The sequence below is a fragment of the Chlamydotis macqueenii genome, chromosome 17 (assembly GCF_036417535.1).
Source record: "Chlamydotis macqueenii isolate bChlMac1 chromosome 17, bChlMac1.mat, whole genome shotgun sequence".
NCBI classification, from domain to species: Eukaryota; Metazoa; Chordata; class Aves; order Otidiformes; family Otididae; genus Chlamydotis; species Chlamydotis macqueenii.
In genome coordinates, this window is record NC_141572.1 from 12,586,605 (window position 1) to 12,610,382 (window position 23,778).

General features: G+C 60.0%; 4 protein-coding genes across 7 annotated transcripts in view; 3 read left to right on the forward strand and 1 right to left on the reverse strand.

The window, feature by feature from the left end:
* The first annotated feature begins 367 nt into the window (after positions 1–367).
* On the forward strand, positions 368–2,782 carry CFAP73 (cilia and flagella associated protein 73). 3 transcript variants are annotated; one of them, XM_086761666.1, is made up of 7 exons: positions 368–482; positions 1,098–1,203; positions 1,283–1,387; positions 1,456–1,656; positions 1,762–1,983; positions 2,106–2,264; positions 2,360–2,782. In XM_086761666.1, exons 1-7 carry the CDS (start codon positions 433–435, stop codon positions 2,504–2,506), a joined length of 990 nt encoding a protein of 329 aa, XP_086617792.1. In that variant the 5' UTR covers positions 368–432; the 3' UTR covers positions 2,507–2,782. The 3 variants fall into 3 exon arrangements, with proteins under 3 accessions (XP_086617792.1, XP_086617794.1, XP_086617793.1); XM_086761668.1 differs by having other exon boundaries at positions 2,196–2,264; XM_086761667.1 differs by having other exon boundaries at positions 2,344–2,519.
* A 121-nt stretch (positions 2,783–2,903) lies between these two features.
* On the reverse strand, positions 2,904–8,752 carry DDX54 (DEAD-box helicase 54). Its single transcript, XM_086761787.1, has 20 exons — positions 8,702–8,752; positions 8,002–8,134; positions 7,846–7,916; positions 7,577–7,762; positions 7,408–7,457; positions 7,257–7,298; positions 6,901–6,996; positions 6,643–6,764; positions 6,405–6,466; positions 6,129–6,260; positions 5,594–5,804; positions 5,014–5,148; positions 4,689–4,910; positions 4,534–4,607; positions 4,238–4,435; positions 3,940–4,085; positions 3,750–3,863; positions 3,558–3,662; positions 3,254–3,357; positions 2,904–3,162 (listed from the first exon to the last, which is right to left on the reverse strand). Exons 1-20 carry the CDS (start codon positions 8,741–8,743, stop codon positions 2,939–2,941), a joined length of 2,469 nt encoding a protein of 822 aa, XP_086617913.1. The 5' UTR covers positions 8,744–8,752; the 3' UTR covers positions 2,904–2,938.
* A 63-nt stretch (positions 8,753–8,815) lies between these two features.
* On the forward strand, positions 8,816–10,746 carry RITA1 (RBPJ interacting and tubulin associated 1). Of its 2 annotated transcripts, none has more exons than XM_086761594.1 (3): positions 8,816–9,021; positions 9,236–10,053; positions 10,615–10,746. In XM_086761594.1, exons 1-2 carry the CDS (start codon positions 8,837–8,839, stop codon positions 9,759–9,761), a joined length of 711 nt encoding a protein of 236 aa, XP_086617720.1. In that variant the 5' UTR covers positions 8,816–8,836; the 3' UTR covers positions 9,762–10,053; positions 10,615–10,746. The 2 variants fall into 2 exon arrangements, with proteins under 2 accessions (XP_086617720.1, XP_086617719.1); XM_086761593.1 differs by having other exon boundaries at positions 10,569–10,695.
* Positions 10,747–15,141: 4,395 nt separating this feature from the next.
* TPCN1 (two pore segment channel 1) overlaps positions 15,142–23,778 on the forward strand; it is a 44,848-nt gene continuing 36,211 nt past the window's right edge. Inside the window, exon 1 of the mRNA XM_010129818.2 lies at positions 15,142–15,863. Within this exon, the coding sequence (XP_010128120.1) occupies positions 15,752–15,863 (112 nt within the window). The 5' untranslated portion in view covers positions 15,142–15,751. The remainder of the gene's footprint in view (positions 15,864–23,778) is intronic.

A 23,778-nucleotide genomic window follows, 5' to 3' on the forward strand; every position in this document is an offset into this window, starting at 1 on the left:
CAAGGGGAGAAGGGTCAGCACGGACAGGATCAGGGCAGCCGCGGAGGAAAAGTGTAGGGTGGGTGACGGAGGGGCCGGGGCGTGCAGGAGGGCTCCTGTGCGTGCTGGAGGGGAGCAGGAGCCAAGTGCGTAATGCCGGAGCCTGAGCGGAGGTGTCTGAGGGGCTGGAAGGGCTCCGAAGGCTGGGGGGACGGGGGTGCAGGAGGGGGGACGGAGAGTGGTTAGAGGGCTGCGAGCGGGGCTGGCCTGCAAGCTGTCCCCTAGCGCAGTCCCTGTGCCCAGCACCCCGCCCTCGCGAGCGACGCTTGGAGCCGTGGGGAAAATCCCAGGGAGCTGCGGGAGCCTCCGGCTGTCCCTGGCAACGGTGTTGTGCTGCCGCCATCTCGGCTGCCCCGCGTCCCGGCTCCTCGGCGAGGAGGAGGAATCGGCGAGATGGCCTTGGACCTGGATAAGTGTTTGCGCACGGCTTTGCGGGACAAGCAGTGAGTGAGATCCCCCCGTCCTCCCCGCGGGACGGGCAGCGGCCCACCTGGCTCCCATGGCAAGGGTTTGGCAGCGGGGCCGGCGCGTCCCGCGTCCCCAGTGCTCTGTGGGTTTATGTTCCCATAAACCAGGGTGCCAGGGTGGGTGCTGGGTCCCCAGGGAGGAGAGGGCACCCTGAAAAGTATCCGGGCTCCGCTTCCACCTGTGCCGCATGCAGGGATGCCGGGACACTTGGGTGCTCGCGTGCTGCCGCGTGGCTTTCCCGTGGGTCCATCCCCCGGGAGCAGAGCTCCTGCTGCCGCCCTTGGAAACAAGGAGCTGCCCAGCCTGTCACCCCGCTGTGGGCTGGGGGGAGGCAGGGGGATTCTCTGGGGTCTAGTCAGAAAGCTGAGGTTGTGCCACAACCTGTGAGTCCCCGGGGTGCTGCAGTGGGGCTGGGGGTCTCCGAGCAGGGGGAGGCTGAAGCAGGAGGGATGGGCTGGAGCAAGGGTGGGTGAGAGGAGAGTGGGCCAGGCCCCGGCAGGCAGCGGTGGTCCCTGGGGGGACGCGGCCGTGGTGGCCCTGCCTGGGCTCTCCCCAGCCTGGACGCGACGAGCTCCATGCAACGGTGGCAGGACAGCGCCGGCGTGGGCTGTCACCGCATTGCTGCCCTCCACACGCCTGCTGATGAAGAGGAGGGAGGTGATGGAGATGGAGCGGGTACTGCAGAACCAGCGGGAGGTAAGAGTGACCCCCCCAGCCTCTCCATGGCCCCCCCGTCCTCCTGGGGTGATGCTCTCAGTGCCCAGCGGTCCCGCAGGAATTTCAGCAGAGGATGGAGCGCTTGCAGCAGCGCCAGCAGCAGTTGGGCCAGCGGGAAGAGCAGCTCCAGGATGTTATCCTCAAATTTGACGCCTTCCTCAAGGTGCCAGGGCAGGGTGAGAGCTGGGCTGGCCGGGTCGGGGCCCTGCTGACCCCATCCCTGCACAGCAGGTTTCGGCAGCGAGGCGGGAGCTGGCGCTGCGGCGGGCGGACGAGGAGCGGGCTTGGGTGGCGGGGCGGGATGCCGAGGCCGCCCGCCTGCGCCAGGAGCTCGAGGGGCTGCGGGGGCACAGGGAGCACCTGGCCCAGCACCTGTGGAGCCTCCGTCGTTTCGGTGACTACCTGCGGGGCGTGCTGGCTAGGACAGGGCAGGTGAGCACGAGGGTCCCCATGCTGCGGTGCTACCCTCAGTGTTCCCGAGCCCCTTGCTGGGGGCCAGGCCAGGGCAGCAGCCTCTCATCCTCTCCTGCTGCCCAGTTCCAGGACGTCCCAGCCATGCTGGCCCGTTTTGGGGCACTGGCAGGGGCCAGGGCAGCCCTGGTGCAGCAGGTGGAAGCTGGGCAGGAGCGGCTGGCCCAGGGCTGGGCACAGCTCCGGCGGTACCAGGAGGAGGCTGGCAGCGAGCTCCTGCGCACCAACGACGAGCTGGCCCAACTCCGTGCACAGCTGGAGGCCACTCGCCATGATGTGCTCCAGGGGGTAAGGGCGGACGTGGGGTTCCCCAGGACCCTCCCCGGGTCCCCCTCTCCCAGCTCGGGGGGTGCAGGGGACACAGGGCAGTGGCTGGGGGTGGCCCAGTGCTCTCTTGTTCTGCCCCTCAGGAGTCCCGCTGGGCCCATGTCCAGACCATGGCCACCCAGAAGATGCTGCTGCTGGGACAGATCAAACTGGCCGTGTTGAACCTCTTCCAGCTCGCCACGGCATGGCTGAAGGTCCCCACAGACGTGGCCCTGGAGGACACCGAGGCCCAGCTGGACACGGTCAGTGCAGCTCTCTCCCGTGGGCGGTGGGGCTGGGTGACACGGGGACATTCATGTCCCCAGATGGCTGTGGCATCAGGCTCCCATCTCTGCAGGTGCTGTTCTGCATGCAGGACCTGGCCGCCATCTGCACTGAGCTGCGCCCCACGGAGCCGGGACCGTGTCCCCCACGCTTGCCAGCAGCCACCAGCACGCGCCCACCACACCGCGGGGGTGCCAGGCCCCCTCCGAGCCAGGAGTAGCCCCTGGGGCCAACCACCCGCTCCTGGGGCTGGGGAGAGGCTGCCACGGCCAGCGTGGTGCCCCAGGACCACCCCCAGGGACGGAGGGGGCTCCCTGATGCGCTTGGGAACCCCTACGATGAGCGCTGATGCGGATGGCACAGGCACAGCGGGATGGCAGGGGCCAGGGCTCCCCAGGGCGGAGCCCAACGCCCTGGGGTCCCCTCCTGCAAGGGACCCTGCTGCCGCGGAGGACGGGGGACCTGCCACACGCGTTCGGGCTGTCGGTGTCTCCTGTCAAAATACAACCCAGCTCTGGACCTGCAGCACCCGCTGGTTTTAGCGCCTGGGGGCGGCCCAAGGCAGGAGGAATTACCCCAGCCACAACGCCTGTAGCGAGGACAAAGAGGAGTCAGGATGCAAAACGAGCCAAATATTTAATGTCTCCTTCCCCTACACCCTCTTCCGCAGCTTGCCCTTCTTGGCGGCGCCCACCCGGCGCCCGAAAGCCATCTGCCGCAGCTCCTGCACCCGCTGCCGGTTCCTGGCCTTCAGGCGCTTGAGCCCCCCGCTCTGCAGGAAGCGCTGCTTGGCCGCCTTCTTGCGCTGCTTCAGGATCTGCTGCTTGTTCTTCAGCTCCGAGCGCACCTTGCCGCGGGCGGGGGGCTGCGCGGGCCCTGCGCGGGGGGACACGGCCACGCTCAGCTCGGAGGCTGCGGCGAGGTGCTGGGGGGATGACGCGGGGCTCCGTTTGCTCCAGGTACTCACCGTGCCCACGCCTGTGCTTCCCTCTGAACTGCTCCCTGCCTCGTTCACCCTCCTCATCGTCGTCCCGCTCGTCAACCTTGTATTTCTGCTTCCATTTTTCATAGCTGGGCCGGGGCGGGTTAAGGGAACGTGCGGTGACGCCCCATCGCCTGACCCATCACAGACTCTGACCAGCCCTCCCCCAGGCCACTGCCGTGGCAGGGGTCGGATCCCCAGGAGCAGGGCACGACACTGTGCGGCTGCCGGGGGGGTCCAGCCCCGCTCCCCCTCGCCCCCAGCCCTTGCCACGGCACAGGCAGGATACAGGTTGTTCTTGTAGGAGCTGCTGATGTAGCGCCCGCTCTCCGTCCGCACCTTCTTCTTGTCCTCCTGGCCTGTCTGCCCCACAAACCGCTTCTTCTTGCGGTCCCTGTGAGAGAGGGGAGGGCGGTGGGACTGGGTGGTGGGACCCCCAGCCCCGATCCACCCCCCTAGCCCAGGGCCAGACCCCACTCACCACTTCAGCAGCTGCTTGCTCTTGTTGAGGTTGTGGTTTTCGTCACCCATGAGATCCAGGACAGCTCCGGCCGCCTGCTGCTCGAAGGCGCTGCCCTCCCCGCTCACGCTCAGCCTGCAAAGGGGGGGCGATGAGAGCAGCCCCCCCCCGGTGCGGGCCGGGCCAGCGGCCGGAGCCCTCCCGGACTCACCCCCTCTCGCTCTCGAAGTCCTTAGGCCGGTACGGGATGTAGAAGTCCTCGTCCCGCTGCGCCGGCTGCTGCGGCTTCTTCCTGGCGCCGTCTTTTCCCCCTCGGCCCCGTTTTCGCTTCTGGCCCACCACGGTGGAGAACACGTCCTGGCAGGGGATGGAGGAGCTGCGTTTCCCCACCAGTCACTGCACCGGCCCCCGAACCCCGGCATGGCCCGGGGGCCCCGCTGCTGCCAGCACCCTGCCCAGGCTGCCTCGCAGCAGCTCCTGCGGTAAATCCCCCGTCCCTGCGCCGTTACCTGGAGGTCATCTTCCTCTCCTTCTTCCTCCTCGGGCCCTGGGGGGGCCGGGCACAGCCCCTGCCCTTTGAGAGCCGCCGCTCGCTTCTCCTGCTGCCCGCGCTGGTACTTCTCGATGAGGGCACGGTCGTGGCGCCGCTTGGACCGCATCACGGTGCTGGCCAGCGTCCGGGACGTGGCGTTGATCTCGAAGATGGTCTGCCCCCGGGATGGGAGCGTGAGGTGGTCGTCCGCACGGACCCGCCCTCCTCACCCCAGCCCAGGCGCCTTGTGCCTGCGGAGGGGTCTCAACTCACCGCCTTGGACTTGTAGGTTTTAATGCTGTCCACGAACTTCAGCCTCTCCAGCTCAGTGTCTTCAAAGCGAGCGCCTGGGGAAAGCGGACACGGAAAAGGGCACAGGTCAGCTCCCTGAGGAGGGGAAGGGGTCCCCTCCCCAGCGTCCCACTCACTGAAGAGCGGGTGGATGCCCAGCTGGGACACTTCCAGGTCCTTCGCCCTCTTGATGGACTCGGGCGAGGGGCCGGGCCGGGACCGCAGGTACTGCTTGTGGGCGTTGTCGGCGACGCGGCGCAGGCTCCGCAGCTCCAGCGAGCCCTCGTGGTCCGTCAGCAGCAGGCACTCCTCGTCGTCCACCAGGCTCTGGGGGACGCGGCCCAGGACCCCACCAGCATCTGCAGCGCAGGGGACACCACGTCACCTCGCTGGAACCCACCCTGCGATTGTCGCAGCTCGGACGTGCAGCCACCCTGATGCCTGCAGCCAGGTCTGCCTTACCAGCAGGCATCTCCTGGGCACCGGCGAGGACGAGCGGGCGCCCCAGGAAGAGGTGGAGGTCAAAGACGTAGGGCATCTCATCGGGAGCAACCAGCGAGTAGGCAGTGCCGCTCCGGCCAGCTCGGGCCACGCGACCTGGCAAGGGGAGGAGGAGGGTGGGAAACCAGACCCGGTGCCAGCCCAGCCTCCCCCGACCCGGGCAGGGACCCACTGGTGCCCCAGGAGCCCACATGTGACATTTACCAGGTGGGCATGGCTGGCAAGGGGCTGTGGGTCACAAAGGGGAGCCCACCACAGTGCCACCCTAAAGGGAAAGCACCAGCCCTGCCCCCAAGAGCCCCCAGAGTCCAGCTGGGAGGTCAGGGACACTCCTGCCCCTGCTTTGTCCCCAGCCTGTCTCCTCACCTCACAACATCGTGCCCTCCTCGCCCAAAGACGTCACCACCGAGTCAGGGGTGTCAGTGCCAGCCCAGCAGGCCCCAGGGATGGGAAAAACAGGGGACAGCCCGCTCACACCCTCCCCATCACCCTCAGGGACCCCCAGGTTGCAAGGACCCCTGCACGGCGCACTGGCACCCACCGACACGATGCAGGAACAGCTTGGCCTTGGCGGGGAAGCTGTAGTTGATGACGTTGTCCAGCATGGGGATGTCGAGCCCGCGGGCGGCCACGTCGGTGACCAGCAGCACCGGGCACTTGCCCTGGGCGAACTTGGCGATGTTGATCTTGCGGGCGGTCTGGTCCAGTGAGCTGTAGATGTGCGTGCAGCGGATGCCCTGGGCCGTCAGCAGCTGGGGAGGGGGGAAGAGAGATCAGATCCCATCCGGGCACGCACCCTCAGCCAAGGGACGGGGCCCCCCAGAGCCCTGAGACCCCAGGGTGCCCACCCGGACCCCCAAATCCTCTCTCTCCGAGGGGCAGGTGGACACAGCACCTCCACAATCATGTAGGCTTGGGGATTTCTCCCTCAACCCAGCAAAACAAGAGGTGGAGACTCCAGCAGGGACACGCCCACAGATGCAGACCCCATGTGAGTTTGGAGAGGGGCCCTGGGCACCCCCAGCAGCGTGCCCTTTAGCAGGGGTATGTGCTGGGCACCCCCAAATGCCGCTTGCCTCCTTGAGATACTCCGTGTGGTGCTTGGTGGCCACGAAGACGACCGTCTGGTCCTGGGGCTTCACCACGCTCCGCAGCAAGTGGAGCAGCACGGCCGGTTTGTCGTCCCCGCGGACGTGGAAGAAAGCCAGCTGCAAAGGGAGGGCAGAGGTCAGCCCCTCTGCGTCCCCACGTCGGATGCTGCCACCCCTTGGCCCCTCCGTGGGACACCGCGGGGTGGCTTGCAGGGGGCAGGAGGCGCAACGCCCGTCTCCAGCTCCCCCAGCCCACCTCACCTTGAGCTGCTCGCTGAGCTTGGACTCCACATCCAGACGGATCAGCATCGGCTCGGTGAGACCTGTGGGACGAGGTGACACACGGGACGCGCTGCTGGGACCAGCCTCACCCCTTGGCTTGGGGACACCCACACAGCCAGTCCTAGGCCAAGCCCAGCCGCGGGACCGGGCCATGTCCCCGTCCCCAGGCTCCCCCCAGGTCCAGCCCCCCAGCTGCCCTCTCCCCCATGCTCCTCACCAGCCCGGGCAAATTCGACAAGCAGCTTGGGCAGCGTGGCGGAGAAGAGGACGGTCTGGTGGCAGTCCGGGAGCCGGGCGATGATCTCCTGGAGCTGCTCGGCGAAGCCCATCTCAAACAGCCTGCAAAGGGAGGGGACAGGGGACATGGCAGCGCCTGTTCTGTCCCTCCGTGCCCAGCCCTGCCACCCCCAGGCCACCTCACTCCCCACGGGTGGGGACGCTGCCAGCCCCAGGGCCTCCCCTGCGCCCCACTGACCTGTCAGCCTCGTCGAACACCACGTACTCCACGGTGTGCAGCTTCAGCTTCATCTCCACCGCCACGTGCACCAGGCGCCCGGGGGTGGCAATGATTCTGCGGGGACAGAGCTGGTGACGGGACCAGGCAGCGGGTGGACGGTGTTCCCGCGCCGTCCCGGGTGGAGGCCCCAAATCCAACCCAAAAACCCGACCGAGACCCTCTGTCCCCACGGGGAGCAAGGCAAGACGCTCCGAGGGAACGCCAGGACACGTCCACGGGGCGCGCTGGCTGCAGACAGCAGTGGCGTCCCCAGAGGGCAGGTGGCTCTCGGGGGCCGTTGCCCCACCGGGTCCCCTCCCCATGCCCCCACTCACATGTCGGGGTTCTCATGCAGGGCAGCAAACTGGTCCTCCATCCTGCGGGAGGGAGGAAAGGCTGGGGCAGCACAGGGCAGCTCAGCCCCCCGCCGGGTTTTGGGGAGGGTTTAGGGAGGCGGGGACCAGTGGGGACACGGGGACAGCTTACTTGTCTCCTCCGAGGATCAGGGCTGTCTTCAAGCCCGTAAACTTGCCCAGCTGCGGGGCGAGAAAGAAACACGTCAGCGGGGAAGCTAAAACCAAAGCCCTCGCCCGCCTCGTCCCCACTCGCCCCCACCGTCCCCACTCGCCCGCGTCGTCCCCGTTGTCCCCCGTACCTCCTTGGTGAACTTCAGGGTCTGCAGGGCCAGCTCGCGGGTGGGCGAGAGGACGAGGGCACGCGCCCCGGCCTGGCTGGGCGCCTTCAGCCGCTCGAACATGGGGATGAGGAAGCAGGCCGTCTTCCCGCTGCCCGTCCGCGCCATCGCCACCACGTCCCGGCCGCGCAGGATGGCGGGGATGGTCTGCGAGACACCGCCCCGCCGTCACTGTCACCATCCCGCTGCCACCACCCCAGGGTGGGGGTCCCGCCGCCCCCTGCGCTCACCTTCCTCTGGATGGGGGTGGGCACCTTGTAGCCCTTCTTCATGATGCCCTTGAAGACCGGGTAGCTGAGGCCTGCGGGGACGGGGGCAGGTGAGGGGGTGTGGGCAGGGGGGGACGGTCCCTGTCCTGGGACGGCTGTCCCCCACCCCGCACGCACCCATGGACTGGAAGCCCCCGGATTTTTTCTTCTTCTGGTTCTGGGCTCGCACCATGGCCCGCGTGTCCGGCTCGGCGTCGGCGCCGTCATTCTCCTCGGCGGCGGGGAAGGTGGGCAGCGAGGGCGCGGGGACCTGGGGACAGGGAGGGGGACACTGCTGTGGCGATGGGCGTCCCGGCTGTGACGGGGCACTGCGGCTCCGCACTGCCGAACTGGGAGGCAGGGACACGGGCACTGGGGACACTGGTACTGGGAACAGCAGTGCTGGGGACTGCAGTACTGGGGACACTGGCAATGGGGACAGCTGTACCGGGGACTGCAGTACTGGGGACACTGGCAATGGGGACAGCAGTACTGGGGACAACAGTACTGGGGACACTGGCAATGAGGACAGCTGTACTGGGGACACTGGTACTGGGGACACTGGCACATGGAGATTACGGCACGTGGGACGTACTGGGGACGCTGGTTTTGGGGACAGCACCACAGGGGTCTGGGGACACCGGTACTGGGAACGCTGGCACATGGGGACTGGGAACATCAGTACCGGCCACAGCAGCACACGGGGACTGGGGATACTGGTACGGGGGACGTGGGCACTGGGGACACCGGTAGCGAGGACGCCGCTACCGGACGCAGTGGGGCCCCCGGCACAGGGGACACCGGTCCCGCCCACCCTTCCCGTTCCCCCCGTCCCTACCGGCGCTCCCCGGGGCTGGCGGCGGGCGCGCGCGGGCGCCATGTCAGTACCGGCGGCGGAAGCACGCGGGGGTGGGCGGGGCCCGGAAGGGGCGGGGCCTGCGCCCTGCCCGCCCCGGGCTGCGCGCGCGGAGCCATGAGTGCGGTGGGGCCGGTACCGGTACCGCCGGCGCGGCGGGGCCGGACCCGGGGCCGAGCCCGGGCCTCCTTCGTGGACGAGTCGCTTTTCGGCAGCCCCGCGGGGGCCCGCCCGGCGCCGCCCGGTTTCGCGCCCCCGTGGGCGGCGGCTCCCGGTGTCCCCCGGCCCAGGAGCCCGTGCAGGTGAGCGGGGGGGCGGCCCCGGAGGGGGGGGGCTTCGGGGGCTGCCCTGCGAGGAGCGGGTCCCCCTCTACCTCTGTCCCCCAGCCCGGGGGGCTGCGCTGGCTCCGGGAGCGGTGCTCAGCCTCCCTCCGCGGACACGCGTGGGTTCCCCCCCCCCCGCCCCACCACGCAGCGGCCGGTCCCGTTGCTAAACACGGGGCTTGTGTCCGTGCAGGCGGAGGAGTCACGGCCCGTCCTTCTGCGACGAGTCGCTCTTCGGGGCCCGGCCCGGGGGTCCGGCCTGGGCGGCTCGCTGCGTGAGGAGGGAGGATCTGGCCAGGCTCCGTCCGCTGCTCTGGAGCCCCCCGCCAGCCCCCCAGAACCGGCCCGGCCCTTCGCCCCGCTCCAGGGAGACGCCTCTGAGAGCCGTCCACCCGCCAACCCCTGCGTCTCCAGGCCTCGACGGGGGCCGTAAGGACAAGTCCTGCGGCTGGAAGCGTCCCCGGAGCGATTTGGGCTCCGAAGGCCGCGGCGGAGGACGTTCCCAGTCTCTCAGCCGGCTGAACGCCCCCTCGGATGGGCTCCGCCTGGCTTCAGACAACCCCGGGACAGGAAGGTGTAGAAACCAGAGCCCTCCAACAGCCCCCGCGACCCCCCGAGGCCCTCCGACCAGGGGTCGGTCGAAAAGCGTGTCCAGCCCTTTTTTGGCCAGGAGCTCCACAGCAGCGGGTGGTTGCAAAGCCAGGCCTCCCTGGAAATGAGACCAAGAGTCCCTCTGGACATAACTGCGGCCTTCGGCTGCCCGAGGTGGGGCCGGACCTGGAGAGTGAGTCCTGGAGGAGCCTGGGACCTCCCGTGGCCACGAACAAAGGATGGGGATGCTGCTCCATGCAGGAGGACGAACTGAGAACCGAGGGTGACCGCAGCACCGGAGTGGGACAGCCTTGGTGGTAACAGCAGCTTCTCTTGACTGCCCGGGAAGTCGGAACAGCAGGAGACAGGGCTGCCTACAGCGTAGGCCCAGGGCCCGTCCAGGAGAAGGACCGGGCACAGGTACACCTACGGCGTAGCTCGGGGTGGGGGGGACAGGCGGGGCCTGAGCTCGAGTGGGGCTCCCAGACCGGGGAGCAGAGGGTGCCAGCGGGGTGGAGGTCCCAGGCCAGGCTGGCCAGGGCTGTTAAGGTCTGAGGGCCCTGATGGAGACCTGCGCTGCCCAGCTCTGGGAAGAGAGGAGTTCCGCTTCGTCCTGCCTGTCGCGTACGACCACGGGATCGCCCAGGCTTGATGGGGCTGCAGGAGGTCTCTAGCCCAACCTCCTGCTCGAGGCAGGTGAGCTGTGGGCTCAGGCAGGGCTGCTCAGGGCTTTGTCCAGTCGGGTGGTGGAAACCCTGAAGGACAGAGGCTGCACAGCCTCTCCGGCCCACTGCTTGGTTGTCCTTGGGGTGAAAAAGTTTCCCTTTCTATCCGGCCAGAGCCGTTCTTGTTTCAGCTGGTGTCCGTTCTCTAATCCCGCTCTGCATCTGAGCGCAGAGCTTGGCTCAAACCTCATGGTCACCTCCTCTTTGCAGGTACTGGGGGGCTGCTCCGAGGCCCCCAAAACCTTCCCTTCTCCAGGCTGAACAAGCCCCGTTCCCTCAGCCTCTGCGTACGGGACGTGTGCTCCAGCCCTGACCATCCTGGTGGCCTGGCTCCATTTCGTCAGCGCTTTCGTGATCTCCTTTGGCAAGGGAGGACGAGCAGAGAGGTGAGGAATGGCATCGCCCTGCGTCCCGCTGCGCCCAACAGCTTCTGGTGATGAGGACGTGCTGAGCGGACACGTAATCCCGTGGTTTGTACCGAGGGTTTTGGGGTGCTCTCACAGCAACACCGTGCTCGTCAGCAAATAAATGATCCAAGGCAAATCCGCTGGGGCCTCGTGTTTGGTCCACGGGACGCTGCTGGGTAATCTGGGCACAGCGAGCGTCTCCAAAAACTGAGCAGAACAGCTCCTCCTTGGTTTCCATTCCTGAGGTAGGAAAGAGCAACTCGGTCCGTAAGGAATGCCGGGAGGGAGGCAGATAAAGGATGCTGGTGGCTCTGGGTTTGCAGCCGGTGTCACTGCTGCCCTGGGAAGGGAGGCTGCAGTGACGAGTCGCTGGGAGTCTGGTCGCTCCCTCCCACGCAAAGGGAAGCATTGTCTCAGATCTACCCGAGGACAAACTGAGCCAGCTTTAGGGCACCGTTCTGCCCACGCAAATTCTTTTATTGCCGCCTTGAGCAGCAGCAGGATTGGGCCTTGGCGCGAGCTTGTGAAGGGCACTGGAGTTGGGAAGGCCAGCCAGGAGGGACGCTCCTGGTCCAGTCCCGTTCGCAAGAAAGGTTATTCTTGCTTTTGAAAGGCAACAGAGCTCAACCTAAAATGGTGAGACACGTCATCACGCCGTTGCTCTGATGTCCTCGGTCTGGGACAGCCAGTGCTGCCAGTTAATGCTTGTAATCTGGGAGAGCTGAGCCCCAGGGGAGCAAGCGGCCATACTGAGAGGAAAGCATGGAGGACAGAGAAAGGATTTTGTGCTTATTTCTTGGCCTTCTTGCCCTCTCCCTTTTTCTTCGTCTTCGACGTGAGGAGTGTCTGGAACAAGCAGCTTTTCTGGATGTGGGTGGCAGCACAGATCGTGGCCATCTCTCTCACGTTCTGCTCGTTCTCCTGCCGCGTTCAGCGCTCCTCCGCGGTCCGGGAGCAGTAGGTAAGCGCAGTGTGTTCCTCCTTTGGGGCCAAGCCTTTTCCTTGGCGCAGACAGCATGAGGTGCCTCTCCCTCAGCCTGGCAAGACGGCACATGCCAGTTACTGCGAGCTTGAGGACCTTCAGCAGGTTCTCCCTGCACGTCCCAGTGGAGGGATCTAAACTTTGCGTTGTGCAGTCCAGCTGCTTTTCTCCACCTGGGTGAAAACAGTAGGGACATGAAAGCGCTTCGGGCCTCCTCAGAGGAGGCGTTGGGGGTGCTGATGCGAACCTGAGCCCGTTCAGCTTAATTTGGGTGTCGGCACAGTGACACAGTGCAGGCTTAACGGTTTGCAGATCTCTCTGTGGGCTGGGAGAGAAACTGAAGTGTGATTTGGACGCTAGATGGAGACAAGAGGGTTAAGGATTGACAGGAAAGCGAGAGCCCTGTTCCCTAGCAGCAGGTGGATGAGTCAGATCCAGTGAGCGAATCATCAGCAAACTGGGGTAGCTGCCCCGAATTCTGAGCAGCAGGGAACTGCTGAACCCAAAAGCAGGACACAAAGTGCAGTATTGGAGTGCTGGAGTACTTGAAAGACGAAGCCTCTTAGAAAGAAAAGAGATTTTACCTGAAAAACAAGTTGACAGGGGCTTGTATGGCATGGGGTAGCGAGTTTACCCCCAGTGCTGTGGTCAGGCTTCAAGGAATCAACAGGGGAAAGGAGCCCATTGCATCAGCCCTACACTTTCCTGTCCCATGCTGGCCCAGGTTGTCACTGAGGGCTTCCAGGCCGTCAGGAGCTCAGAACTGGCACCTCCTCGCTGTTAACACCACAAGGACAATGTTGGTTAAAATATAAATGGGTTGCTTGGATTTTGTACTGCGGTTCTCACTCATGCTTTACTGCCGCCCTGTCCTCTTGTTCTACCAGAGCTGTGCGGTCCAGCGCAAGAGCAGCGCGTGCTCCGTTAGTGCTGTGGGCTGCCCTGCCCGTGGGAGGCTGGTGTTTGTGTGGAGCAAAGCCCAGGTGTGAATAAAATGAGATGGGGAAACGTTCAGTTGTTTCCTAGCTCCAAATGCACCCTGTCCAGTGCCACTGATGCTCAGCTCAGGCGAGAGTTGTTGATGCAGAGGCCTGAGTCACAGCCTGAATCAACCCCGCCTGCTGCTGCTGCTTTATTTCTTGGTTTTCTGTCTGCTCAGCGTTGTGATAAATCGCGCTCTCCACCTTTGACTCAACCCCGAGTCCTTGTTTTGTGTATCTCAGCAAAGTACCAGCCAATCTGGGAACTGCTTAGCTTCCCAAATTAGCTGTGCCCAGCCCTGGGTGCTACACACAACTATAAAAGATGGTTTTACGTGCGGGCAGGATCACATTTGCTCTGCCTCGCCCATACCAGCTCCCTCGTTTCTCAACACATCTTGCCTGCTCTGCGGCAGCCTCGCTGCTCTGCGTTCAGGCTGGCGTTGCGGCCTCTCCAGACCGGCACAGCGCTTTGCACGGGAGGTTTCGCAGCTGAGTCAGTGGCTGGAGAGAAAAGGCAGTCCTGTGAGTAAGCTGCTTGCTCGGTGGTTGCAGTTGTGTGATTGTGCTGCTACAGGGCTGCTTTCCACTGGAATCAGCAGAGCGTTGTGACGGAACAGGTACACACCAAAAAACAGCATGTGTCCTGCCAGGAGCTGGCAGGAGCCAGGTAATTACCCAAAGCAGGCAGCAGCCTGACCTGACGGCACTACGACAGGTTTAATTTCCTCCTGCAGTACTTTTCTGAAAGCCAGTGCTGCCTCTCGGTGCTCCAATGCAAGCGTAGAATTGTGTCCCTGGCTGTGTCCTGCTGTAGCTTGGCACGCTTTTTGGGGAAGCCCGCCGCTCCTGTTGGGGCTGTTTCAGCGCTTTCCGCTTGGTCTGCAGATCTTGAAGTCTTGAAGTCTCTTGCAAGCTGGTTTTGAGATATCTCATCTGTTGTCCTTCTTGTAAGTCCAGCCCTGGAGGCTGGCACAAAGAAAGAAATGCCACTGAGAAAGGGAGGGCGTGGTGAAGCATCGAGTGGGCAGAGGAAAGGCTGATTTGCAGCGGTGTTGGTAATTTGAGACTGGATATCTCTGCTGTGGTAGCAAGGGGGGTGCTCCAGCTGGACAGAGGCCTTGCCTACCCACTTGTAACACTGACAGGAGTACTGCCGGTGGCTTTATCGCTCGGGGTGGGGCTCAGAGGGACTGTCCTGGGGACCTGGCTCAGGGGGCTGCCTCATTACACACCAGGCTGCGCACATCCAGCTTGAGAATCCTCCCCTGCTCAGAGATGGCTGTGACCCTGGGGTCTCGGGAGCCTTGTGTCTCACCGACCGGGCCCTGGGGCCTTCACAGCACCTGCTGTGCCCGGGCTGGGCTGCCCCTCCTCGGGGCCCGGCTCTTCCCTGCAGCCACCCACGCCTGACCGGGGCCTGGGAACCGAAACGGCTCCTTCCCCGAGGCGGGGCCGGGGGCAGCGGGCCAGGCGGGGGGCGTGGGGTGCCGGGCCGGGGTCTCCCCGCGGGGCAGGCCCGGGCCTTCCGCCCGCGTCCCGCCGTTGCTAAGCGACCGCTCCGCTCACCCCTGACCCCAGGGGCGGGGCCTCGATACAGCCAATGGCAGCCCGCGCTTCTGCCCCCAGAGAGCCCGCTCCTTCCCGTGGTTGGGGCGTGATGTTACTAGCCCACCGCCACGTCGGACCAATCAGCATCCCCGCTTTCCCGGAGAGGCAGCGCCGCTACCCAATGACGAGACCAAGCGCGGGCTGGGGGAGGAGGAGGCGGGAATAATCCTGATCCTCTCGCAGGGGCCGAGGGCCAGCGGTGGGCGGGGCGGAGCTGGCAGGAAGCGCCGCGATTGGCGGGAAGGAGGGAGGCTCGGCCTCTCCGGGAGAGGCCCGCGCCGCCGCGGCCAATGAGAAGCGGCGGGGCGGGGCGGCGCGCGCCGGGCGGCGAGGAGCGGGGTCGCAGCGGCCGCGGGTACCGGTTCGGCGGGGCCGGGTCGGGTGGCGGCGGCGGGGGGGGGCGGTCCCCGGTGGGCCGCAAGCATGAGGGGCTGGCGGCGGGGGTGGGGGGGGGGGCTGCCCGAGGGCTCCGCAGAGGCGAGGGCGGGGGGCGAAGGGGCCGGTTTGCGCGGGCCGGGGGCGGCGGCGGGGCCGGAGGGGAGCCCGGGGAGGGGGCCGGGGCCTCCGCAGCGCGGTGACAGCCCCGTGTCGGTGTCCCTCTCTCCTAGGCCGCTCTGCCTGCTGCCCAGCCGTGTGTCCGCCGCCGGAGGCCCCCGGTTCTTCCCCCCGCCCCACCGCTGCGGGGTGCGGGGCAGCTCGGCCCGGGGCCCGCGCTGAGCGGCGGCGCGGCCGGGCCCGTTCGCTGTGGGAGATGCCGTGTCCGCCCTGACCTCTCCCTGCCCTCGCCACGGCCTGCAGAGCGGGGGGCCTGCGCGGTTTTTCTTTTCCTCCACCTTTTAAAGAAACCCGCGACTTCGTGACAGCGACGTCAGCCGAGGAGAAAAAAAAAAAAAGCCTACGGGAACTTCATGTCCGCAGACCCAAACCGGCCTCTTTTTCTCCCTCTTTCCCCTCCTCACCCGAAATCGCAGCGTTTTGTCACGGGACGGGAAAGAGCCATGCGTGACGGCGACACTTAGCAGCATGCTGGCTCCGGATGCATCGCACCCACCCGCTTCTCGTGCGGAGCGCTCGGGAGTTGGTCAAGGAGCGTTTGCTTTTGCTTCCGCGCCGTTCTGCGAGCCGTGCGCCGACTGGAACAGGCAGCCCACACCTGACTTGTTGAATTTCGCTTTTGCGTAAATACTGCCGCTGAGTCTGGTATCCTGCGCCGCTTTCCGAAGGCAAATAACCGGGCCCTGCTCTGAACTGTGGTCTCGAGAGATGGGTGCACATACCTTCATGCTCTTATGTCTGGAAGACACCCCTGATGGAAGACTTTCTGGGGAGACTTTTTGACACAAGCGTTTTACAAGTGGAACTGAAAAAGGCGTTATTTAAAGTTCCTGGAGCGGGAACCTCTGAAGGGACGGGATGGCTGTGAGCATGGATGATGACGTTCCCCTCATCCTCACCCTGGATGACAGCGGAAGCAGCACCTCGGCCCCTCTAGACGACCTGGATCGGGAGGAGCTGCCTAACGAAAGTAAGATTGCTTTCTCGCTGTGATGGCCTCGCTTGTTTTTTCTCTTTGCAGTCGCTGCTCTTTCTTGTGCTTGCCAGGGCCTGAAACTCTCAGAGCTGTCATTCAGCGTCCCGGCGGCTGCCTGAGAAAATCAGATCAGGAAGTCGCTTATTGTGCTGCTTGTTTACTCGCAGCATCCGTGTTAGGCGGAGAGAGCGGAGGACGCTGGACGGAGGGGTCCCAGCGATGCCGTTTCTAACACACATTTTTTTTCTGGTTTCTGTGTAATGGCCTGTGACCTCGCCGTTCTTAATCTCAACTCTCCCTTCCCGCACGCTGGCCCAGAGCGACTGCTTTTCTTGGCAGCGACCCGCCGTGCCGTCCCGCTGTCCTGAGCCGTCAGGTGCGGCAGCTGCAGTCATGCCATGTAGTACTTTCCTAGCGCCGTGAAGCATCTTGTCTTTTGCCACTGTTGTTTTGCCCGTTTCTAGTTTACATTCTCATTTTTGCGATGTGTGTTGATAAATCCCTTTAACACCTTTATCGTATTCTTATCAAAGAAGCTGGAGCACTTTGGGGAAAAATATTCACACTGCTGTTAGCCCCAGGTGGGACGGAGCCAGCCTATGAGCGGTGGGAGAGGGGAAAACAAAAGCCACCATCTCTCAGAAGCAGTGCTTTCTCCTCAGTGCCGCTTCGTTAAAGCCATCTCCCCGCAGCAGGCGAGACGGGAACCGTCGATGTGCCTGAGCACGTTCAGAGAGTTTGTTTTGTGTTGTTCCTCGCGGAATGCATTCAGGCGGTGTTGTTCAACGCATCCCTTTGACTTCCAGCTGACACTGCGGGTGTACGCACAGGTCCTGTGATCCTGTTCGAGCCCTTTCTGCCCAAAGCTTAACATTTGTAACAATTAAGCGTTTCCTGGCCTGGCATCCCATTTTTCTGCATTATACCTCTGTTCCATACTGCCTCTGTGACTTGATTTCTCTCCTGCAATCATAATGGTTCCCTTAATTTTCTCCTCCTGTGACTTCCTGACCCAGTACTAGTTTCTGACCATCAAGATTCCTCCTCCTCCTCCTCCTCTCCCACCCCTGCAACACACACCCCTGGCTAACCTGCCCAGTTGACTTTCCCTACGTGCTGCTGCATCGCATCTGCTCTGTTGCACGTTTGTCTTTTAAAGTTTAGCTCTCTATTTTTCAGTTAAATAGAAGAGAGAAGGCTTCCTCTGGCCACCGGTGTATTTATAGGCTTTCTTGTGACTAATTTTAATCGCTCTTCTCTCATCTCCTTCTTCCACCCGTCTCTTACCCCTTCCAAGAAGTTGTATGGGGTTTATCACTTGGTTAGAGCCAACACGATTGTGTTAAAGCACCAGTATGAGAATGAGCGCATTAATAACTAAAAATATTCCAAAATCTGCTTCCCTTGAAATACAGGGAAATTGTTTAGGGACCAATTTTGTGCTTCTGAAATGCTCGCAGTGTGATTTTTGAGAATTAATTTCCTGGAATTCTTCGAATGAAGTGTATTGAAGAACCGTTATTTTGCTATATGTTTTAATCACCGTTACAGTTGAATTTGCTGAAAAAAAAAATATAGAGAGCTTATTCTACGGAAGTGCTACTGAATGATACGCGGCCTTCTGAAGTCAGCGGGTGCTGAACGAGCGGGATGAAAGATGAGGAGAGGAAGGCTGGCATGAGCAACTTGAAAGGCACGTTTATCTCTGAGAAGCGGGAAGCTTAAATTAGTGAGCGAGCAGACCAACGCCGTCACTTGCAAAAGTAAGCTTGTTTAAAAACCAGAACGTGTAGCCCAGCTCTCCTCTTCGCCTGCAAAGAAAATCTACTGTGAACTGCAGAAAAGTTGCGTCTCGTGGAGGCTGTGAGTTCAAATGTTTCCTCTCTGCTCTGCCTCCGCTTCTCTGCTGGGGGCTGAAACGACATGAACAGAACCGTGTGAGTTCATGTTTTTATTCAGAGGGTTGTGTTTTTCAGGGAAAAAGAGTATGTGAGAAGGGGAAAAAGGAAGTGTGTGAGAAGGCCTCTTCAGAAGAGGGAGAGCCTGCTAGGGTGATGATGAGGGCGTGGGGACGGGGAAGCTCAGCAGGCTGTGTCCTTCTGGTTTTGTCTTCCCTATGCCTAAACTCTCGTAACGGAATGTTCAGCCAGAATTTGGAGGAGTAGCTCACTCGTTGCTGTGCCTGAGCATCGGCTCCCGGGGATTTGGCGGCAGGTCAGACACAAAGCTTTCATTTACGCGTGTCCCCAGGTTCCAGCTGGGACTGTTTGCAGTGAAGGACCCAGCATCCTCTTCCCAGGTGGTGCCGAGGGAAAGACAAGGTGGGTGTAGCTGCCCGTATGCTAACTCATGCACCAGAGGTTGATGGCAATTCGGTTGCACCCTAGTTCTGTGCTGCTGTATCTCCGAATTGTAGTCTGTACTCCAGCCTCACGACCGTCTCTCGCTAAGCGCCGTGGATCTGTGTGGTTTCAGTACGTCAACTCTGATGTTTTTTAAGGAATTTCTTGTGCTCTTTTGAAGAAAAACTTGATCCATGATGCAGCTTTATTACAGCCAGATCCTTGGACAAATGAATTTGTGGTTTTGGATCTTGATGTTGATTGTGTTCAGGCTTCAAGGAATCAACAGGGGAAAGGAGCCCATTGCGTCAGCCGTACACTGTCTGGAAACGCAGACAAATTAGAGAGTTTTCTGAAGGCGAGCCGGTTGCAGATGTAAAAGGAAAGGACTGAAGTGCAGGGGTGAATGCCCTCACAGACCTTGCAAAAGAGCCCTCTTCTGGGTAGGTGAATGTCTTGGGGTTAGAAAAAAAGAAAGCTAAATGAGAAAACTGTGTGGAAAATTACATTCGTAAAGAAAATGGCCAGCTGCAAAGATTAATCTCCCTGATCACACAGCTCTTAAGTGCTTAATGGGAGAAAATACTTGCAGGGGAGAAATATTAAAACTCTGCCTTCCTTGGCTTGTGCTGGGATACGTGCCTTCCAGCGAGCTCCCCGTCTACAGCCACAGCGAAAGGCCGGAATCCTGCAAAGCTGACGGGAATTCAGACCACCTCCAGGAGAATGTAGCCCCTGTGGTGCTGATGGTTCCACGACTGCAACGTGAAGGCCTGTGCTGCTGGGTGATTTTTCTTTCGAGCTCCAACAGCTGAAGGAGACAGAGAGAAACGCTTTCGTCACTTGAATCCGCGCTAATTAATATGATGCTGCCCTTCCCTCGTACGTCTTATCTGAGAATCTGAGCGCTGTGCACACTCTAATTAAGCTTCCCAGCACCTGTCTGAGGTGAATGACTAATATTAACTCAATTTCTGTAGGAGGTGAAAATGGGGATGCGATCCTTGCATGACCTTTCCCAAAATCGCATATTGAAAACGGGGAGAAGCAGCTGGGTTTCAGCAATTTCCTGTCCCTCACCTGAACTCCTGGAAGCGTTCAGATGGGGTTTTCAAAAATATCTCCGAGCGTGAGGTATGTTTTCCGTACACAAAGGCAGCGTGGATAGCCTTGAAGCTCTAGGACAGTGTCTCTCCTTGAGCTGATGGGAACTATAAGCAATAAATGAGTGCACATTGATTTCTCCTGTATTAGATCAGATGTAAGATCCGCCTTTGCCTCCTGCATGGAAATTGCTGTAGCCTCAAGTGGAGTTTCAGTGTGTTCAGAGCAGAAAGTACAGCTCAAGGTGTTGTACGGGGAACAATATGGTATTGTATGTCTGTTCCTCCCACACAACGGCTCATGGCAAGTGGGAGAAGTCATCTTTAAACTCTGGGTTTTTACAAGAAAGCAACTGCATCTGCTATTGAGGTAAAAATGAATTATTGTGTACGCGTGGGGAGGTGGGGGGGCAACTGCAACAGCGAAGTGCGATGGTTTTTAGAAAGATTGTTGGAAAATGAGAAGTTGTGACTTTGAACGATGAGGTTGCAGCTCAGCCTTTGCGATCTCGGTTTCTGCTGCCCAACAAGTTAATCATCAGGAAAACTAGAGCCAGCCTGGCCTTTTGGGTAGAAGGAGGATTGTTGAGGCGTGTGCCCCTGTGCCTGTGCACCGCTGTGAAGGAGCAGGTGGCCCAAGGTGTGTACAGAAAATGACCTTTCAGCGTTGGTGAAGTTGGAGGGACTGCTTGGTGAGGAACGTGACTCTGGCCAAGGAAAGTAGTGGCTGCCCCTGAGGCCGTTGGTCGTGCCTGTAAAACGGTGCGTGGCGTGTGCCGTGCTGGAAGGAAGGCTTCTTCCCTTGCCTTGCTTCTGCACGTCGGCCCAGTTCCTCGGTGAAATGTATGAGGAGGCTTTCAGCAAAGCTGTTCTTTTTGTAATTGGCTGGTGGGAACTCATGGGATGTTTCTGGACAGAGAGTCTAATTACAGCACTAAGGGATGTTCTACACAACAAACTTGTCTTTTTTTTTTTTAAAAAAAAAAAAAAAGAAAAATATCATTTACTGATCCACAGGTAGACATGTGCTTTTGGAGATGGCCCAGCATTGGGGGCGGTTGAGGCTGTTTGTTTGAGACACGTGAGCCACCTGGATTTTGATGTGTTCGGTAACCAGCGCAACCTGAAGTGATGTAGTTCTCTCTGTGCTGGATCTGGTTCCAGAACACGTTTGTGTCAGCAGTGAGAGAAGGTAAGTCTGTCTGCGTAGCCCGCAGCTTCAGCTCATCTGCTCAATGAGTCCCTGCTCTTCCAACATCTCCGTGGCCGCCTTCCTCCTGCCGCTTCCTGTGGCGCCGTCCCTGCGTGAGAGACTCCCAGGTGTAAAACAAGCGTGCGTTTCCTGATGGGCTGAGGGAAGCGGCAGAGAATAAATACCCGACCTTTGGGGAAATGCTGCAGCCACACAGACTCCTGGTGGCTGTGCTTCTTGAGGAACTGCTTTCATTGCTGTGAAAGCATTCGGGCTTTGCTGCCTTTGAGGGAAAACAGGCATTTTAAACGTCGGCTGTCTAGTGGATTTAATAAATCCTTCAGGATCGGTCAGTTTTGATCCTTGTGTGAAAGCAGGGATTTTGAAGATGGCTATTTGGACTCGGGCACTGGGTATGAAATGCTGTAGGTAATCGATGTGAAGAAATAGGGGATGAGGGAACAAGCAAACGCTTGCGATGGACCTGGCAGATCCCAGGCTCTCAAACAGCCTTTTGCATTAGCTGGTGGCTTTCTGGGATGCTACGCAGGATATTTCCTCGCGTCGCGGCTCCTGGTTCTACCAGTTTGCCTTTAATTAGTTCCAGTAGCAGTGCTTCTGCTGCCGTGTTCAGAGGTGAAGCGCGGCCAGGGCGCAGGAGTGGGATCTCGTTTTGGGAAGCAATCTAGTTCAGCTGTCGAAGCTGCTCCTGCGTGTACCTGGGGTAGGTCAGTTAACGTCCCTGTGGTTAACGCGCCTCGTCTGCAACGCGCTGATCGCACCTTCCGTGGAAGCGGGCGGGCAGGTAGGCTTCATGACTTTGTTAGCAAGAGGTGCTGGTTTGCATTACTGCGCGTGATTTGTTTTTCTTTGCTTAAAATTTATACAGAGGGGAATTTTTTTTCTGAAGCACAAGTGGCGGTTCGGTGCTGGATTGTTGTTTATGCCTCCAAAAGTCTCATTTCTCCAACCTAACAGCCTTGCATTTTGCAGCTTCTGCCAGTGCCTCTCTAATCCTTTCCTGGCCTGACTTATAATGAATGTTTTAAGCAAGCAAAGCGAAGCAAAACTGCCTCCGAGATGAGTGAGGGGTGAAAATCTTGGAAAGGGAAATGAACACCCAAAACATAAGGAGATTATTGTTTTCTCCTTCAGTACAACTCGTTTCCCTGGGTGATGAGCCCTGTCAGCTCGAAGGAAGGAGGTAAATGCTGCTTTAGATGTTGGCTATCTTTCGATACGATTTTAGTGGAAAATGTGTTTCTGCTGTCGAGTTCCAAATGCATCGTCCTCTGGAATCTCATTTATCCAGAGAATTCTGGTTTCGAGGCAGGACCCACCACCTCAGCTGCGCTTAACTACTTGCTGTAATGAGAGGGTCGAGCTGGTACCTTTGATTCAGGAGAAACAGCACTGCGTTGTCCACAACTCACAAAAGCGTTTCTATCGAGCCATTCTCAACGTGACTCCGTAAACGCGGTACCTATAGAAGAAAAAACCACGAGCCCAGTAAAGTACCAGGGGGTATTGTGGGCTGCAGTTATCGGGTGTATTTTTTCCAAGCCTGCCTTGTTTTCTTAGCCCTGCAGGAGATCGGCTTGCACAATGCACACATTGTGTGTCTCACAGTAGGATGCTTTGTCAAACAGAATCTCTGCACTGTTGACTCTTTCGCACAGTAAAAAAAAAAAAAAGTTCCTAGTGATTTCATCTCGCATGCCCCATGCTGTTCAAATCTGAGCGAGTAAAAGCGTCTACAAGGTAAAGAAGACTTGGGTTAGCGTTCCATTATCCTGGAGTCAAACGGTTCTTTCTCCTTTGTCGTCTCCCGGAGCACTAGGGATGGGTATCATCTTTCCTGCGTGCTCGCTGTAAATTAGGGAGGATGCTGCGGAGGGGGCTGAGGAGTCTGGAAGCTTCTTCTCGCTCCTTTCGTGAAGGTGGGAGTGATGACCTTGATGCTTGGGGGAGGCAGCCTGTTCCCTTCGCGTCTCTTCTCTAATGCACAGGTCGCATCTTTTTAGTGCGAGAGCAGAGGAACGGGCTGGGCTGAGCGTTTCCTCCCCAAGCTGGTTGCTGTGGTTGGAAGATGCCGAGGTAAGGGCATCGGCTATGGCGTTGGAGGGCTCCGCTTTTCGAACAGGTGGTCCCAGAACTATAAAAGACATTAAGGAGTTTGAAAGTGTTCAAGCTGCAATTTTAAATCGACAACTTTCCAGCTCTAACCGGTCACTCCTCAGCCACCGCAGCTGACTTGGGAACATTTGGCTCGGGAAGCGGAACGACAGTTGGAAATGAAATAGCGATTAGTTTTTTCATGGCTTCCCAGGGAACGCATCCGTTTGTTTGGTTTTTCCCCTCATTTTTGTGATTCCTGTGGATTTTTAGGCACTGTAGATGCAGGATGTTCAGTTTAGCCGAGCTTGCTTACTGGCAGATTAAAATGAGCAAAGGCTGAGCACGCTGAGTTCACTCATCATAACCAATATGATGCTTCTCAGAACTTCCTTTGCCCTTGGTATCTTCACCGAGGAATCCTGCCTGCTGCCGTCAGCCCCCCTGCGTTGAAATCCCATTTTACCCATTTGGATGCTGTAAGAAGCGCTGTATAAACTAAACAGGAGCATCTGTGAAGTGGTTAGAGTTGTTGTTGATTGCCGTTTCCTTATTGCCTTCAGGGGATTTAAGCTTGAATTTGCTGGAAGTAGAATTTATGAGCCAGAACGCTCCATTTCTGATCCTTAAGCTGGGAAAAAGTGTGGTGAATTTGATGGGCCTTTCTCTCGCCTCCAATGTCCCTGGTTTTTGATCTGGACCTCGCAGGGCTCTCCTCGTGTCGTTAGCGTAATTGCTTTTCGCAGATTGAGAAGATGCCTGATATTTTTAGACGACGGCTTGCTTTCTGGAGAGCTGCAGGAGCGGCGTTAGGATTTCGCCCACCTGCTTCCAGTGGGCAGTTCAGCAGGAAGCTCGCGCACCTGTACGGCTGGTTTTTTTCTTCTGGGAGAGGCAGCAAAGGCGTTTGTGTCGATCCACCGCGGGACTGTAGGGCTGCTGAAAGCTCCTGAGGATGACAGGAGGATGCCGCTGTGATCTGAATCACAGTGTGGGGGTTTGAAGCGTGGACCCAGTGCTGGTTTTGTAATCACAATCTGGTGGTGTCCGTTCGGAACAAAAGCCTTTTTCTTTTCCTGCTTATGTAGGGGAATAAAATTTAGGCTGCATCTTTTGGCACAGCCGTGTTAAACCCTCTGATCCTACGGGGCTGAACA

Coding starts and splice junctions, on each gene's coding strand:
- CFAP73 (XM_086761666.1), top strand. CDS start 433: ATGGCCTTGGACCTGGATAAGTGTTTGCGCACGGCTTTGCGGGACAAG. Junction 483..1,097: donor ACGGCTTTGCGGGACAAGCA/GTGAGTGAGATC, acceptor CAACGGTGGCAG/GACAGCGCCGGCGTGGGCTG. Junction 1,388..1,455: donor AATTTGACGCCTTCCTCAAG/GTGCCAGGGCAG, acceptor CCTGCACAGCAG/GTTTCGGCAGCGAGGCGGGA.
- DDX54 (XM_086761787.1), bottom strand. CDS start 8,743: ATGGCGCCCGCGCGCGCCCGCCGCCAGCCCCGGGGAGCGCCG. Junction 6,261..6,404: donor AGCTCAGCGAGCAGCTCAAG/GTGAGGTGGGCT, acceptor CTCCCTTTGCAG/CTGGCTTTCTTCCACGTCCG. Junction 5,149..5,593: donor GCTGTTCCTGCATCGTGTCG/GTGGGTGCCAGT, acceptor TCCCCTTGCCAG/GTCGCGTGGCCCGAGCTGGC.
- RITA1 (XM_086761594.1), top strand. CDS start 8,837: ATGAGTGCGGTGGGGCCGGTACCGGTACCGCCGGCGCGGCGGGGCCGG. Junction 9,022..9,235: donor CGGCCCAGGAGCCCGTGCAG/GTGAGCGGGGGG, acceptor GTGTCCGTGCAG/GCGGAGGAGTCACGGCCCGT.